General features: G+C 38.1%; 1 protein-coding gene across 1 annotated transcript in view; it reads right to left on the bottom strand.

The window, feature by feature from the left end:
- Nucleotides 1-17174, bottom strand: part of ZNHIT6 (zinc finger HIT-type containing 6) — a 94550-nt gene that overhangs the window by 13783 nt on the left and 63593 nt on the right. Inside the window, exons 6-8 of the mRNA XM_066268759.1 lie at nt 9442-9510; nt 7982-8062; nt 5787-5864 (exon numbers count right to left, since the gene is read on the bottom strand). Of these exons, the coding sequence (XP_066124856.1) occupies nt 5787-5864; nt 7982-8062; nt 9442-9510 (228 nt within the window). The remainder of the gene's footprint in view (nt 1-5786; nt 5865-7981; nt 8063-9441; nt 9511-17174) is intronic.

Below are 17174 nucleotides of genomic sequence, written 5' to 3'. Positions count from 1 at the left end.
CCATTCTTTCTGAAAATACTGTTTCCAAAAATGATGGCACTTTTACATGAAACTCAACATGCCTTAAACCTGTCATCCAGAAAACAAGTCCATCTCAGAAAATAGGTACATGACAGAAATCTCAATCACCTTGGCTTCATGTCTGTTTTTCCTATAACAGAACCTATTTGTTCTTGTATAAATTTCAATTTTCATTTATATATATAAAAAGTTAAATGTGCTTAATAGTTTCTGAGCTAATTTGAAAAAAATTATTCCACAAAAGCTTAAACCACAAACTTGTCAAAACTAGAGTTTTATGTAATATCAAAGCATTTATGAAAACCAAAATTTTATATGTCAAAGCCGCAAAGTAAACATAAAGAGTAGAAAATGCATCAGAACTTCTTTATGAAAATAAACTGTTCCATTAGTAAATAAAAATATAATAAAGACCCAAACTTAATAGACTTGGGAAATTACAACTGCACGGACAACAGCAAAGCTGAGAGAATCTAAACTCTTCAGTAAATAACTGCAGTGAGCAGCAGCACATGGTTGCTGGATAATGCCGGGCACGACCAATGTAGGATTTTCTGCTTCAAAACCATTCATTTACATTCTGAGTGTAGAAAGCTGGTAGGAAGGGCAAGTCTGGTCTTACTAACACAGGCATCTTACATGAATTCTCCTCCCCCTGGAATGTAAGCTCCACAGAGGCAGGAATGGTTTTCCTTACTGGTATCACCCTACTGTCTAGAACAGTATCTGCACTATAGTAGATACTCACTAAGTGTTTGGTGAATGAATAAAAGATTTTACTTAAAAAGCCATATTAGCTTTTATAAGACACAAATTCAAAACCTGTATATTCTGGAAAGAAAACTCCCAAATAGATCAACAGCAAATTTCTTAGTGTTAAACATATGTTTATCATCACCTAAATCTAAAAATAAAAGTTGTGTATGGCAAAGCTAAATCCTGGGAAACATTTAATATTACTCTAACTTATTAGGTATATCATTAGACAATTGTTATAAACCCTCAAAATATGGAAAACACAACCAGTGGAAATTGGCAACATCAAGTATTTGGTTTAAAAAAAACCCCTCCTTGTGTAGTTACTGAAATGTTCTAAATCGTAGGATACATTTAAAATCAAACAGCCACAAGGAAACTACTTGCTTTTGCCTTTAAAGCACTTTTCTGGAAATAATAAAATCTTTTTACTTAGCATGCTTATCTTGTATTAGAAAACTAACATTTTATAACCTATAATAATTTTACTTAGATGTTCTCTGAATGTTCTTTCCTTTAAACGGTATGACTGTAATTAAGTATACAACCAAATGTAAATGCTCATCCTATCCTATCTATGAACGTATTATCTAGAGAGCACTGGTTTAAAAATATTGAATAAAAATAAAATCTCTATCTTAATGTATCTCCATAATATCTAATTTCATTATTCATGATTAGATAATACTTACAATACTGGGGAGTTTTATAGAAATTAGGGGCCCTGGGTGGTTGGTTCAGCAGTAGAGCGTCGGTCTAGCATGTAGAAGTCCCAGGTTTGATTCCCAGTCAAGGAACACAGGAGAAAAAACCATCTGCTTCTCCACCCCTTCCTTTCCCCTTCTCTCTCTCTCTCCCCCTCCTGCAGCCATGGCTCAAATGATTTGAGCAAGTTGGCCCTGGGTGCTGAGGATGACTCTATGGCCTCACCTCAGGTGCTGAAATATTGTAGCTTGGTTGCTGAGCAATGGAGCAGTTGCCCAGATGGGCAGAGCATCGCCCTGTAAGGGGCTTGAAGAGTGGATACCAGTTGGGGCACATGCAGAAGCCTGTCTCTTACTTAATAAAAAAAAAAAAAAAAAAGAAAGAAATTAGAGTAACTGTATCTTGAGGCTGACTTAATTGAAAACATAAGGATAAATCTTATCCCAACTTAGGTCCATCTTAGTAGCTACCTAAATAGGAGTTTCTGTCATTATTATTACCTTAAAGTGATGTCATTGCTACTCAAAGTTAAATAACGTAGGAATTTTTAAATCTCAAATTCCTGGACCTAGGCTGTAACCATCTACTTCTTTTTCTTTGGTGGTATTTTCTTATGTCACATTGAGTTCAAGCAAACAACTGAAATGGGGAAATCTGAAGGAAAGTATTCTACATAGATAGATAATAAGGTAAAGTTAAAGCACTTCTCATGTTACTCAATCTGGTTCAGGTTTAGTATCAAAACAGCCTATTCTAGGTATTCCTTCAAGTTAACACCATTCACCTTTTACTTTATTAATCTATCATTTCCTCCTTTTTGGGGATAAAGATTAACCCAAGGCCCAACTTTGGTCATCCCTGGGTTCCCAGAGAAGGAAAGTTATAAAGTAAAAAAAAGTAAAGGATCTTAAGAAAAATGAAGTACAGAAAAGCTGAATGCTTAGAATCAGGTCATCTGACCTTCATTTCAGTTCATTTCTTTGACCTTTCTCTGGGTTCAGGTTTACCCCCTTTGACTCTTAAGATAAACCATACCAATCTACTAGCATCTCCTCTGTTTTGGTCTCTATATATTCTGACTTCTTCCTATGCAGCTATATAAAACGATTTTCCTAACCAGTCCACCTGGATCATGTCACACATTCTGCCACACCCCTAGAAAACCCTGGTCTAATAGGACAAGCTGAAAGCTCTGTCCTCATTGCCTCTTCAGGACTTTATAATACATATTTCCAAGTTAAAAATGAATGGTTTCTGGGTGCAAGCAATCTGTCCTATAGTATAAACTTTAAAATACTAAGTATCTTATATTTATCTTTTATCATATACAATTTTGGTTTCCTCAAATTTTGGAAGAAGAGAATATTTTTGCCAAATATTCAAGTTTAACTGGTTTAGTGAGTTGGCACATTTCTTCACTGGCCACAGCCCAATTTGCCTTAACTTAAAATGGAAATACAATAAACATTCCCTTTCAGGTAATGGAGGAAGTAAAAACAGAAACAAAAACCAAACTATACCAAAAAACAAAAATACAAGATACCTTTTGTTCTTACCAGTTGTACTAAATGATATAGGTTACTTTCCTTAATTTTGGTAAAGAAGCTTAAGTATATCACTGAGTAGGTAAAAAAAAGGTGAATGTGGTCAAGTTGATACCCAAAATAGATATTTTTATTTAATAGTATAAAAGCAACCTGGTGTTTCAAGTACATATTAACTTAAAAAATAAAATAAATAATTCCATTTACACAGCCATTACAACACTACCCAGTGACCACTATTTATAATTTTCAAGGTCAAATACACGCAAAGGAAATGAGGAGGCAATATATTTTATTTTCCTATTGCATTTAAGAATAAGAATTTCCTGAACTGAGATGGATAGTGCTTATATTGTCTCCCTCCTATTCCTTCTGGAATCATTTATATATTGTCCTCACACCAGCAAAGGAGTTGGTAAATGCTCGGATTGGTGCTGAACTGTTAGAATGGCTGGACGTGTTACCAGGTTGTCAGAAGACTGGGAAAACATACATTAGTTCTACAGCCTAGAGTTGAGATGAGACAATTATCCAAAAAGCAATTCCACCTTTCATAAAAACCCTCAGACAAGTGTTCTGTTAGCAGGCTTATGAGACTAAAGCCATGATATACTCATCAAGTATGCACAACAGTTTGAAAAATGAGTAACATTTACATAAACTAGCAAGATAAAATATGTTAAGAAAGAAATTAAATTTGGAAGAGGAAACATAATAAAAGAAGAAAAAAATAATCAATGATTGACCATAGGTAAATTAAATTCTAAGGGAACAATGCAAATTATTTTGTTTAAACATGAATTCTATGGAATTCACTTTAGGATTTTGCTAAACAAAACTGAAAAAAATGCACCTTTTATATCAGTATTTCTCATTAATTATATAAGGGATTACTGATTTCAGAAATAACTGATTTTGGTTAACAAGGATAGTATAACTCTGGATAACTATCTTTGCAGAAAGTAGAGAACTTTCTATCCTCTTTTGAGACCCCAAATCCTTTAGGGGAAGAAATGGAGATAAAGCATGAACTACATGTAAATATATTGAAGTAATAAGTCTAGGGCCCTGGTCAGTAAAGTAAGGTTTGTGAGCCACATGCGGCTCTTTGGCCCCTTGAGTGTGGCTCTTCTACAAAATATCACGTGCGGGCACTACCTCGATAAGGAATGTATCTACCTATATAGTTTAAGTTTAAAAAATTTGGCTCTCAAAATAAATTTCAATTGTTGTACTGTTGATATTTTGCTCTGTTGACTAATGAGTTTGCCGACCACTGGTCTAGGGAAACGACTATGTGATAGAAAACTTGAATTTTTCTTTTCTTTTTTTAAAAATTATAATTAAGTGAGAGGTAAGGAGGCAGAGAGAGACTCCCACATGTGCCCTGTCCAGGATCCACCCAACAAGCTCACTAGGGGGTGATGCTCTGCCTATCTGGGGCTGTTGCTCCATTTCTTGGCAACCGAGCCATTCCAGCACCTGAGGCGAGGCCATGGAGCCATTCTCAGCACCCAGGGCCAACTTGTTCGAATGAGCCAGGACTGTGGGAGGAAGGGAGAGAGAGAGAGAGAGAGAAAGGGGAGGGGTTGAGAAGCAGATGGTCACTTCTCCTGTGTGCTCTGACTAGAAATTGAACCTGGGACTTCCACAAGCCGGGCTGCCAGTCTACCACTGAGCTAACTAGCCAGGGCTGAAAACTTGAATTTTTCAGCAATAAACTATGATCAATGATATAAAGCTAGGAGTTTTTGAGATATGTTGGTAAGAAAAGTGGTCAAAATTTTGTGTTTAGATCCATCCTTAGTTATACAAATCTTATAATCTTCCAAGTAGACCTTTAGTAAGAATCTATTTATCTGTAGTAGTAGTAGTAGTAGTAGTGATATAGTAGTTATAAAAGCATGCATTTATCATGTGCTAAATGCCGTTTCTTAATCTCTTATGACAATCTTATAATTATTATTATCATCCTCATGTTAGACATGAGAAAATCAAAGCAAGTGAGGTTATATAACTCACTTGTTAACATAAATGGTAGCAGGTACAGCTAGGATTCAAATGCAGCTCTGCTTTCACAGTTTGGATTCTCACAACTCTTAAGGCATATTAGCAAATCAAATTATAGGTAAGACCAACCAGATCTAGCCTTAATTGGATCTAGTAGTTTTGTTAATGAAACAATGGAAACAATTCAATATGCTGACACATAACCTACACTTAAGCAGACTTTGCAGGAACTCTCAGAGGTCATTCTATGTGTATTCTACTTCATTTCACTTAAAGAGAACAGACAGAGCCCAGTGACATTGAGAATTTTATCAAATCCTCGGTTTGTTAGAACCTGTCTCCCTTCACATTTCTATGCAGTGTTCTTTCCACTGCAATATATGCAATGGTCAGTTGGTCACAAAAATTTCTGTATTTCCAAAAACAAGTTGAACACTGGAACTCTGAGCTGGAATTCTTTTGGAGAGAATATTTCTTAAAATAAGTTAAAATGCAACTTAGAAATCATTTAGATGCACATGATTTTATTTTAAAATATTTCAACCTGGATGATTTTTCAACCAAATTTATCCTATAAGGGCGATTATTTTCAAATTTTAGTTTGAAAGTCATTTTCTAAAGCCGAGGCCTTATTAATAGCTAGATAACTAGTATTATAATAAATAGCTAACTACTTACACTAATCAAACTACTTAATTATACTGCAGAACTATAAAATATTTAAGGAAATGGGGAGGGAAGAAATTTTACCTTACTAAATTTTGCTGCATATTTTCAACCTTCATTAAAATTTGGACCCCAGTCTGACAGCGAATGTAGGCTTTCAACCTGAAATAAAAATGGCACACTGAAAAAACAAAATTTACTTTTAATATATTTTGAAATAGTGTTCATGTTTGACCATTTATGAGTACCTAACAATACTTAAAATTTATTTATATAAGCATAGAAAAAAAGTTAGATATTTTCTAATCACAAATCTAAATTAAAATACCTTCTTATAGTACAGTTAAATAACTTAAATTAAGACATCTTGCTATTTATATTTTTAAGTAAGTTTATTTATTTATTTTCTTTACAGGGACAGAGAGAGAGAGAGAGTCAGAGAGAGGGATAGATAGGGACAGACAGACAGGAACGGAGAGAGATGAGAAGCATCAATCATCAGTTTTTCGTTGTGACACCATAGTTGTTCATTGATTGCTTTCTCATAATATGCCTTGACCACGGGCCTTCAGCAGACCGAGTAACCCCTTGCTTGAGCCAGCGACCTTGGGTCTAAGCTGGTAAGCATTTTTTATTTTGCTCAAGCCAGATGAACCTGCGCTCAAACTGGCAACCTCGGGGTCTCGAACCTGGGTCCTCAGCATCCCAGTCCAACGCTTTATCCACTGCGCCACCACCTGGTCAGGCTATATTTTTAATGCATGCAATTTGTTGGCAGGTATTTTGTTTTACTGACAAATACATAACCTGTAAAAACAACCTGACAATCAGTAATGAGAATGAAAGTCAACTATTACACTGCCCCAAGACACTGTATATGTGACATGGGTCTGATTCAGTCTGGGAACTCCCAAAAGTAGATGATGGGATTTAACTAGAACTGAGTCAGGCATTTTAGAATCTACTCAGTATAAATTTGAAACACCAGATTACTCTGAAACCAAACCAAGCATTCATATCCCAAGTAGGTACCATACTCTAATAATAGTTTCCTTTCTAAAGCACTGCCTACTAGGCTCTATACTAGGAACTTTACATAGCCATTTTTTTTTTTTTTTTTTTTAGTTAAGCTGGAAACGGGGAGAGACAGACAGACTCCCGCATGCGCCCGACCGGGATCCACCCGGCACACCCACCAGGGGCAACACTCTGCCCACCAGGGGGCGATGCTCTGTCCCTCCGGGGCGTCGCTCTGTTGCAACCAGAGCCACTCTAGTGCCTGGGGCAGAGGCCAAGGAGTCATCCCCAGCGCCCGGGCCATCTTTGCTCCAATGGAGCCTTGGCTGCAGGAGGGGAAGAGAGAGACAGAGAGGAAGGAGGCGGGGGGGTGGAGAAGCAAATGGGCGCTTCTCCTATGTGCCCTGGCTGGGAATCGAACCCAGGTCCCCAGCACGCCAGGCTGACGCTCTACTGCTGAGCCAACCGGCCAGGGCCTACATAGCCATTTTTTAATCTTCATAACAACCCTATTTACTAATTATTATCAGTCTTACTAGAAATAATAATGAAAAAAATTAAGGTCCATAAATTAAGTAACTTGCTCCTGATCACATAGCTAGTAAGAAACAAAGTTGGCTATTCTAACCTAGACATTCATTACTGACTCTTTCCGCAATGCTATGTTAATTACTTTTGTTCATGCTGTATTTCTGAACAGGAGACAGAGTATATCTTAGTTTTATGAAAACTTGGCTGAAACAGGATTTCCTGTCTGTAACAGTTACTTGGAAACTGCTAAGTTTCAGTTTTTGGTTCAATTTGAAAGGCATTTGAAGTTTAAGGGTTAAGAGTGAAGACACGGACTGCAGCCTGCCTAGGTCTGAATCCCATGCTTATTAGCTATATGAAGTCATTTAGCCTCTTTATGGCTCCGTTTCCCCTTCTGTGAAATGGGTATAATACTAGTAATCTACCTTAATGAGTTACTGTGAGAATTAAATGAATTATTATTATCTGTTTCATTTATTATTATCTGCTTCAAAGGGTGTCTGGAACAGTAAAGAGTAAGTATAAACTACTGTTATTACTATCCAAAAGCATCATCTATTGACTGACAAAGCCATGAGTAAAAACCAAGGAAATGGGACAGAAAGTAAATGAATGGCACTGTCACACCACAATCTAATACAGTCATGACTTTCCATAATAGCTATGTATATATAACAAATATCTCAACATCTTAAATAATTTCAGAAAGTGACAAGATTTTAAAAACATACCTTTGACGAATTACAGGATCAGACTTCTCTGGGTCAATGTAAGGACTTAAAATTTCATGAATAGTTTTATCATCTGGTACTCTTCAGAACAAAAAACAAAAACAAAACAATATTTATAATTTTCTATTAAAGGTGTTAACTTAGAATTACTAAATCTTGTGGTATTTTTGTTTAAGTGACTGAACACAGACCTTTTATTTTACTCTTGGCAAAATATAATGGCTTGTTAAGCAAAAATTACTTAGAAAAATATCTCAAAAAGACTTTTTGGACACACTTAACAAAGTCTTTAAATAATTATTTTGAGAAGCTCCTATAAATTGATTATAAAAACATGAAGCCTCTTTTAACACAAACCTGTGCTCAAAGATGAAAAGAAAGAAGTCAGGATGAAATACATTTGAAAGTTGTAGAAATAAAAAATCTGGAAAAAAAACGTTTCAAATGATGCTAACTTCAGTGGATGTTCAAGTTTATTCATTTTAAATCATAAGACCAGGTTAAAAACTTGATACTATTTTCCTCGGAAACAGAGTATTTTAGGTTTCCCAACTTTTCTATATGTGTGCATATTGTTTTACTTAAACTGTAAAGCTGTAGAAACAAAATTAAGACACTGTTCTGAACTAGCAATTTTCCTTAATTTATATATACTATATATACAATTGTGCTATATAGCTCTATCTGTAAAATTTAAGTCCTTTCCCTGTCTAAAATTTTTCACTAAAATCTATATCACAATGACAAGGAAGGGCACCATATATAGTGTGAATATATGTTAATTATATTATTTAAAAAGCAGCTTTAAAATTTTCATAGTCCAAGGAATCAATTAGTCCACAACTATTAAAACTTTTAAATGATACTTGAAAATATTCATAATATAGAAAATGATGAAAAAAATTATGTAAATTCCAATTATGAGTATATATATATACGTCCAAAAAATGCATTTCTAATAGTACTAATCTCTGCATAGTAGAAGTATGGGTCATTTTCTCACTTCTTACATAACCACCCAACTTAAGATATAGAGTTTTTAGCTCTCTTAATACTCCCTGCATCTCTCTCTGTAATCCTGCTCTCTATGCTGAAGTAAAACATAATCATGAATTCTGTGCTAATCATTTCCCTTAAAGTTCTACCATCTCTGTAGATATCACCCAAAAGTATACATTTTGGGGTTTTCTTTTTTATATTTACAAACTCTATGCACACTCTTCCTTAACGTGCTTTTCTTACTAAACATTATTTCTAGGATTCATCCATGTTGATGTGTGTAGAATGTCATTCATTTTCAGTGGCGTTTAGCATTTCATTGTATATCAATACACCACAACTTAGTTATCTATTTTACTGACATATATTTCTTGATAGCACATTTAAGTTAACAATTTATTTTAAATACAGAGACATAATTAAAACAAGTAAGTTCTTAATAGACAGTGGTGATACTATACCTTTTTTCTATGTACACAGCTTGACTCTGAGGAAACTGGAGCTTTACATGCCAACAGAACTGTTGTTTTCTAAGAGAGAAAATAATCACATGAGGATCAAGGTAGAAAAGTTCGAACATAAATCAAACTTCCTAAATTTTTGTTTTCAGATAATAATTCTAAAAGTATTTTTAGATTTTAACATTTTTTTCTAAGAGTTATTATGTTTCCTATGATTTTAGAGGCCATGTTTCTCAAACAATATACTTAAAAAGTTTTTTTTAGTTTTTTTTTTATTGAGAGAGAGAGAGAGAGAGAGAGAGAGAGATATCAACTCGTTTTTCCACTTATTTATGCATTCAGTGGCTGCTTCTTGTATGCGCCCTGACGGTGGATTGAGTCCACACCCATGGGATGTCCAGAATATGCTCTGCCCAAATGAGCTACCAGGCAGGGACTCTTGCAAGACTTTTTAAGGAGAAAAAAAACATTAAGTGAAGCAGTTCTGATTTTCAAGGATTTCACATTCCTGAATTAGAAGGCAATTTCTCATAGTTCAGGGGCCATTGAGATCAGTGTGTTACTACTTGAAGTTTACAAATCAATTTCCTCATGATTAAAAACAATGAGCTGATGCCTTTGCTTACTAGTCTGGAAATTAGGTGAATGAAGTATTGTCTGGTTGAGACCGGCTGGCTGCAGACACACTTATAAGCCATGAGTACATGCATTCAGTAGCAAAACAGTAGACAACAAGTTGGTTGCTATGCAGACTGCATTCTAAGCCAGAGTCTCTTTGCTTTCAAGTCTAAACTTTGATACATGATCGACAGTAATAATTTACTAAATTCTGATTTTAGAAAAATGACAGTATGTTCTATTTACCATATCTAAATTTGGTAACACTAGACACCATTCTTTTAAAAAATATTTAACACTCAAAACATTGACTCCATCACAGGAATTTAAATATCTTCACTACATGATGGTTTTACACATTTTTTCCCTTACTTAGAAAAAATGTCTAACAATCTAGTTGCAAGTTAATGACCAATGGTCAGTATCTCCTATAAACTATGCCTTAGCAACATGGCCCTGAAATCTAAAATAATTTTTGTTGCCTGACCGGGCAGTGGCGCAGTGGATAGAGCGTCGAACTGGGATGCGGAAGACCCAGGTTCGAAACCCTGAGGTCGCCAGCTTGAGCACGGGCTCATCTGGTTTGAGCAAAAGCTCATCAGCTTGAGCCCAAGGTCGCTGGCTCCAGCAAGGGGTCACTCAGTCTGCTGAAGGCCTGCGGTCAAGGCACATATGAGAAAGCAATCAATGAACAACTAAGGTGTCGCAACAAAAAACTAATGATTGATGCTTCTCATCTCTCCGTTCCTGTCTGTCTGTCCTTGCCTATCCCTCTCTGTCTCTGTAAAAAAATAAAAAATAAATAAAATAAAATAAAATAATTTTTGTTTAATATAATCTGGTAGAGTACCCACTAAACATTTATATGATTTAGTCAAACTTGGTCAGAAGACAATGACCAAAAAAATCAAGTAAAAATCCTTCTATTAGGGTAAGTAATCATCAATCTGCTCATGAAAGTTCTCTTTGATAATAAGATGGATTTTGGCACTAGCTAGAGAAAAATATGCTTGATTATTCTTACGACAATAGTGCCACTTATCATACAAGAAACAACTGTGTTTAATATCTTTTTGATAGAACATTGTTGTATGGCACCCTTTAATAACTTAAAGGCCAGATGTCTCAATTCTCAGAGGAAAAAAACTTTATTAAAAAATTCTGAATGCAAATACAAGTTACTGGTTTCAAATAAATAGTTCTTCTAAAAGAAAATACCTTGCAATGGCTGTTATCTGTGAAACTGGCATAATATTATATATCATCATCAAGAGGATGAGAAAGACCACATTGACTTCTTCATGAGAAATAAATTGATTTTTAAATATTAATGCAAATAGTTTCTTCTTAAACATATTTGTTTTTCCATGTTAAGTTAAAGGGGGAAAATTATAAACTTGTCATCTTATAGAACTGTAAATCATAATCACCCCAATCATTGCTTGAGTAGTTTGAAGAACCATTCACCTTTCTTAACATTCAATAGACCCTAAATACTTTCAGAAAGTACTCAACATTCCAAAAACAAGAGGAAAGCCCTTGGAAATAATTTTACTTGAGGTAGTTAACTACTTGTCTTTATAAGGAAATCATTCATTACTGTTTTTGACCTTAGTTCAAACATGAACAAATTTCAAAAGTACATTTACTTTTTTTTTTTTTTTTTTTTACACTTACAGAGACAGAGAGAGAGTCAGAGATGGATAGATAGGGACAGACAGACAGGAACGAAGAGAGATGAGAAACATCAATCATCAGTTTTTCGTTGTGGTACTTTAGTTGTTCACTGATTGCTTTCTCATATGTGCCTTGACCGGGGGGCTACAGCAGACCGAATAACCGCTTGCTTAAGCCAGTGACCTTGGGTCCAAGCTGGTGAGCTTTGTTCAAACCAGATGAGCCCACACTCAAGCTGGCGACCTCGGGGTCTTGAACCTGAGTCCTCCGCATCTCTGTCCGATGCTCTATCCACTGCACCACCGCCGGGTCAGGCTACATTTACTTTTAGAACATGTAATCTTACAATATTTCAAAAACAAAGAAAAAGAGAATAAGATAAAAAACACTCGGCCCTGGCTGGTTGGCTCAGCGGTAGAGTATCGGCCTGGCGTGCAGGGTACCCAGGTTTGATTCCCGGCCAGGGCACATAGGAGAAGCGCCCATTTGCTTCTCCACCCCCCCTTCCTCTCTGTCTCTCTCTTCCCCTCCCGCAGCCAAGGCTCCATTGGAGCAGGGGATGGCCCAGGCGCTGGGGATGGTTCCTTGGCCTCTGCCCCAGGCGCTAGAGTGGCTCTGGTCTCAACAGAGCGACGTCCCGGAGGGGCAGAGCATCGCCCCCTGGTGGGCAGAGCGTCGCCCCTGGTGGGCATGCCGGGTGGATCCCGGTCGGGCGCATGCGGGAATCTGTCTGACTGTCCCCGTTTCCAGCTTCAGAAAAATACAAAAAAACCCACAAAAAAACAAAAAAAAACCCACAAAAAAACACTCAATGTACTCATGCTTAAATTCAACCAATTTGCATATTGTCTTATTTGAGGTATTTTTTTCCTTCTAAGAAATAAAACGGTACTTACATTGCTGATGATCCTTTGTACTGGTCCTTGATCTAATTCCCTTCTTATCATCATATGTCACTACTATCTTGAGGTTTGTACTACTATTCTTGCCATATACGGTTTTATGTTATCTATATATATCTACCTATAAACAGTACAATATTTCATGTGATATTAACATTTATTTCAATGTTATCATACTCTGAATTGGCTATGCCTTGTTTTCATTTAAATTATGCTTTAGAGGTTTATTTATGATACATATAGATTAGTTCATTAATTTTAACTGTTGTACAGTATTCCATTGTATGAAGAATGTCAAATCCATTTGTCCATACTCTACTGATAGACATTATGATTGCTTCCAATTGTTTACTATTGATCTTCTATATTAAATCATAGTAAAGAATAAAAGAATATCCCCAAGGATGGGGCTATGGCAGGGGTCCTCAAACTTTTTACATAGGGGGCCAGTTCTCTGTCCTTCAGACTGTTGGAGGGCCAGAGTATAAAAAAAACTATGAACAAATCCCCATGCACACTGCACATATCTTATTTTTAAGTAAAAAAACAAAATGGGAACAAATACAATATTTAAAATAAAGAACAAGTAAATTTAAATCAACAAACTGACCAGTATTTCAATGGGAACTATGCTCCTCTCACTGACCACCAATGAAACAGGTGCCCCTTCCAGAAGTGCGGTGGGGGCCGGATAAATGGCCTCAGGGGGCCGCATGTGGCCTGCGGGCCGTAGTTTGGGGACCCCTGGGCTATGGTTTACCTTTACAGTACACAGAACTAGAAGTTAACTTCATTGAAAAACTACCTGTACTTTTTTAGTCTATAGTGGTATAAGAGGCATTATTCAAGAACAGTAATTCAGAACCAAGTGGGGGCAGAGAGGAGTAGTTCAGAGTAAGAGATTTAAGTAAAGGACTGGGCAAAAAAAGTTCAAAGAGAGTTTTGTTTAAAGAATTCCTAAAATGAGTGAGTTAATTATCTCTAAACTAGTTTCCAATTCTTTGGTGTTCTGAAATTGATGAAGTCCTGACAAGGTCAATCAAATGTCCTCCTAAGTCTCAAAGAATTAAGTTTGTTTATCATACTTCATAATTATATATTGTACATTAGTGATACATGTCCCCTTTAAAAAACACACATAACCAAAATTAGAAAAACATTACTTGTGAAGGGAACGGTGGGTAATTATATATTTTGTTTATATTCATGTCTTCTAAAAGAACAAACTTTATAAAGAAAAAAATTAAAGTTAATGCTTCAGTGAGTATCTTTATGCATATGTAAAACTGCTTTTGTATTTTGGATTATTTTCTAAAGATAGTACCTAGAAAGGAGAATCATTAGGATAGAGCAGGGTTTTTCGAGCTTAGTAGGGCTTACATTTTGGACCAGATAATTATTATGTAGGTGGGCAGAAGAAACTGTCCTGTGTATTACAAGAGGTTTAGCAGCATCCCAAGTCTCTACCCATGAGATGTCACTGTCAACATCTAAACCCCCTGTTGTGCCCTTGTTATATTTATCAACATTCTAAGAGTAAAAACACAGTACCCAGAATATTCTAGGTAACTTAGGCCCCCAAGGAAATATGTTTAAAGTTTGATAATAGAGCGATGAAGTTATTATTACTAATATAACAATTATTAAACCTGATGTTCCCTTCCAGATAGCCTAAAACACTGACCTCTTCTGAGTCCCATGAAAATGAAGTAACTATATATGCATAGCAAAGCCTTTTCTCTTCCTCCTCAAACACACACACACACACACACCATGCATTCTCAATGGGGTAGCATCACCCCAAAAGGAGTGTAAACTGGTTCTGGGGGTAAAAATAACCTTAGATATTATAATGGCTTGTGGTCACTGTATAAATACAGTATATCTGTGGTAACTAAAGACATGCAGGGCATTAAAGGCCCTTTAGGATGTGATAATGAAAAAAAAGTTGAAAAACATTTAGATGATACATGCATTAAATAAAGAAAAATATTATTTTATAGGTCTTTGGTTTTAGTGAGTTAATACAGGACACTTATGTAATAACTCTTGCTTACTAGAAACTGTTAAGAATCATTCTGTCCCATAATTTCATGCAAGTGATATGTGAATAAAGACAAATTTGGGCCTGACCAGGCAGTGGCGCAGTGGATAGAGTGTCAGACTGGGATGTGGAGGACCCAGGTTCGAGACCCTGAGGTCGCCAACTTGAGCACGGGCTCATCTGGTTTGAGCAAGGCTCACCAGCTTGAGCAAAGGGGTACTCGGTCTGCTGTAGCTCCCCAGTCAAGGCACATATGAGAAAGCAATCAGTGAACAACTAAGGTGCTGCAACGAAGAACTGATGCTTCTCATCTCTCTCCCTTCCTGTTTGTCTGTCACTATCCCTCTCTCTGACTCACTCTGTCTCTGTCACACACACAAAAAAGACATATTTGGGGGGAAGTTCTATACCCATATACTCAATTACTTTCTTCTGACTTCATGACTTAAAACGACTAATTTTCCTATGGAGTACTACCATAATTCCAAGGAAGAAGATGCAAATCAAAAGTCATCAGATTCTTTGAGGGGGATTCCAAGATGGAGATGAAGTAGATGGATGTTCCAACTGCCACTTCCCAGTACCAAACTGGATTACAACTTAATTTAAGAATCATCTTGAAAAACCAACTTTGGACTAAACGAAGAGGAGTCTATAACCTAGGATCATAGAAGAAGCCACACAAAGACTGGTAGGAAGGGCGGAGATGTGGCAAGGGCTGCCCCGCTCCCAGAGTGAGTGGTGGAAGGTCCAGAGGTGCTCTCACTGAGGGGACGTTTGCCCTGAGAGGTGTGTATCCTAAGTTCCAGGCCGGCACCCCAGCCTGGAGCCCCAGAGCCTAGAAAAGGCACCCATACAGCATCTGGCAGTGAAAAGAGCTGAGGTTTCTGCCTGTGAGAAAGAGACAGAGCTCTAGGAGATGCAAGTTCTGTCATAAAGGGCCAGTGCAAAAAGTCTCATTCATAGCCACTTACCTGAGCTCCAGTGGGGAGGGCTGAGAGGACTAGAGTTGCATAAGAAAAGTGTAAAGTTGATGGCCGAGGGACAGTCACCAGAACCCCTGTGTGGAGTCATCCTCTAATACTACAGTTGCCATCTCTCTTGGGTGGAGCAGTCCCCTATGAGTGGCATCAGCCTGGGGAAAAGCAACTGCCCTGCCCTCAGGAGTCTTTCTTGCCTATTCATGGAGACTGGGCCATTCGGAGAAGTCAGCCAGGAAGCAGGAGGCCCATCAATGATTCAGTTTTCTGATGTTGAGGCCTGATCCCCCCCCCCACCCCCATGCTCCCGAGTCTATGACTAGTGCTTCTGCCTCAGAGATTCAGTAGAAATTGTCTGGACTGAAGGCAGACCACAGCTCTGGGTCTCAGAGGCCACACCCACCAGACTCCTGGGGGCCACACCCTCCTGAGGTCTGTGAAAAATGTCTGGACTGACACCTGGGGCTCAGGGGCAGAGCCACACTCTGGAGCCATGCCCACCCCCCTTCCTGATCCCTGAATTGCTTCAGGTTCTAGACTCTACCAGAAGTTTTTTAGTAGCAGAGCCCAACAAGCAGCCAGCAGACAGAGGCTGCAGGAGGCGACTCAAAGAACCTTGGCCTTTTAAGTGGACTTTCCCCCAGGCCCAATGTGGGTAAAAGCCAGTCTAGGTGTGCAGCTTGTTATTTCCATGTGCACATGGGCCCAGCAGAGGCAGCCATAAACTCTGGATTGCTTGTAGCTCCAAGGAAGTTGCTGAGGGCCAGTCACGGGCAGTGTCTCCCAATGGTCTGTGCCAGGCTCCCTCTAGGGAGGCCCAGAGTTGGCACATCCAGTGGCCAGCTGCAGAGAACACACTGGTTCAGGACCTAACAACCCTTGCTAAAGTGATATCCAAAGGAAGGGCTCCTCACACTGGGCCCAGCTGAGGTGAGTTCTGCTTTCTGTGATCAACATCTGCACAGCGGCTCATGTGCTTTAATAGGTGGAGCTTCACAGTCAACCAGCCTGGGTGGTAAATAACCTGCCCACTGGGCTAGATTTCACAGTGGGAAGGGAGAGAGGCTTGGAGCATGGATATTTAAAGTGTGGGTCCTTTTGAGCCTACTGTTGGGTCTGGTCGAAGGGCTTAGCCACTTTCCGGGGCGGGGGGGCACAGTCAGCCTCAGGAGAGGACTCTCTCAGTCTTCCTCCTTCAGACCGGGGTCTCACCAGCTGTAAGAAGTTCTGCAGAAATGAGTGTCAGCCACACTCGATCTGAACCTGCTGCTCACCTTGTTGGGGAAAAATAAAATTTGAGTATCCAGCAGTGGCTGAGGGATTAGGTTCTTTAATAGGGGCCACTTCTCCTGTACTGAGCTCCTGACCAAGAGACCCCTGAAGTTGGGGGTCCGTGCTAACGCTGTATTCCCAACCTCAGCTGCCCTAACCCACCAAGCGTGCAACCTGTAGAGGAGTTGGTTGGGTGAGGCCAGTCTGAGCGCACACTATAGTCTTCCTACAGAAGACTCT

This window comes from Saccopteryx bilineata, chromosome 3 (genome assembly GCF_036850765.1).
Source record: "Saccopteryx bilineata isolate mSacBil1 chromosome 3, mSacBil1_pri_phased_curated, whole genome shotgun sequence".
Lineage (NCBI taxonomy): Eukaryota > Metazoa > Chordata > Mammalia > Chiroptera > Emballonuridae > Saccopteryx > Saccopteryx bilineata.
This window is presented reverse-complemented; position numbering and strand designations above follow the sequence as displayed.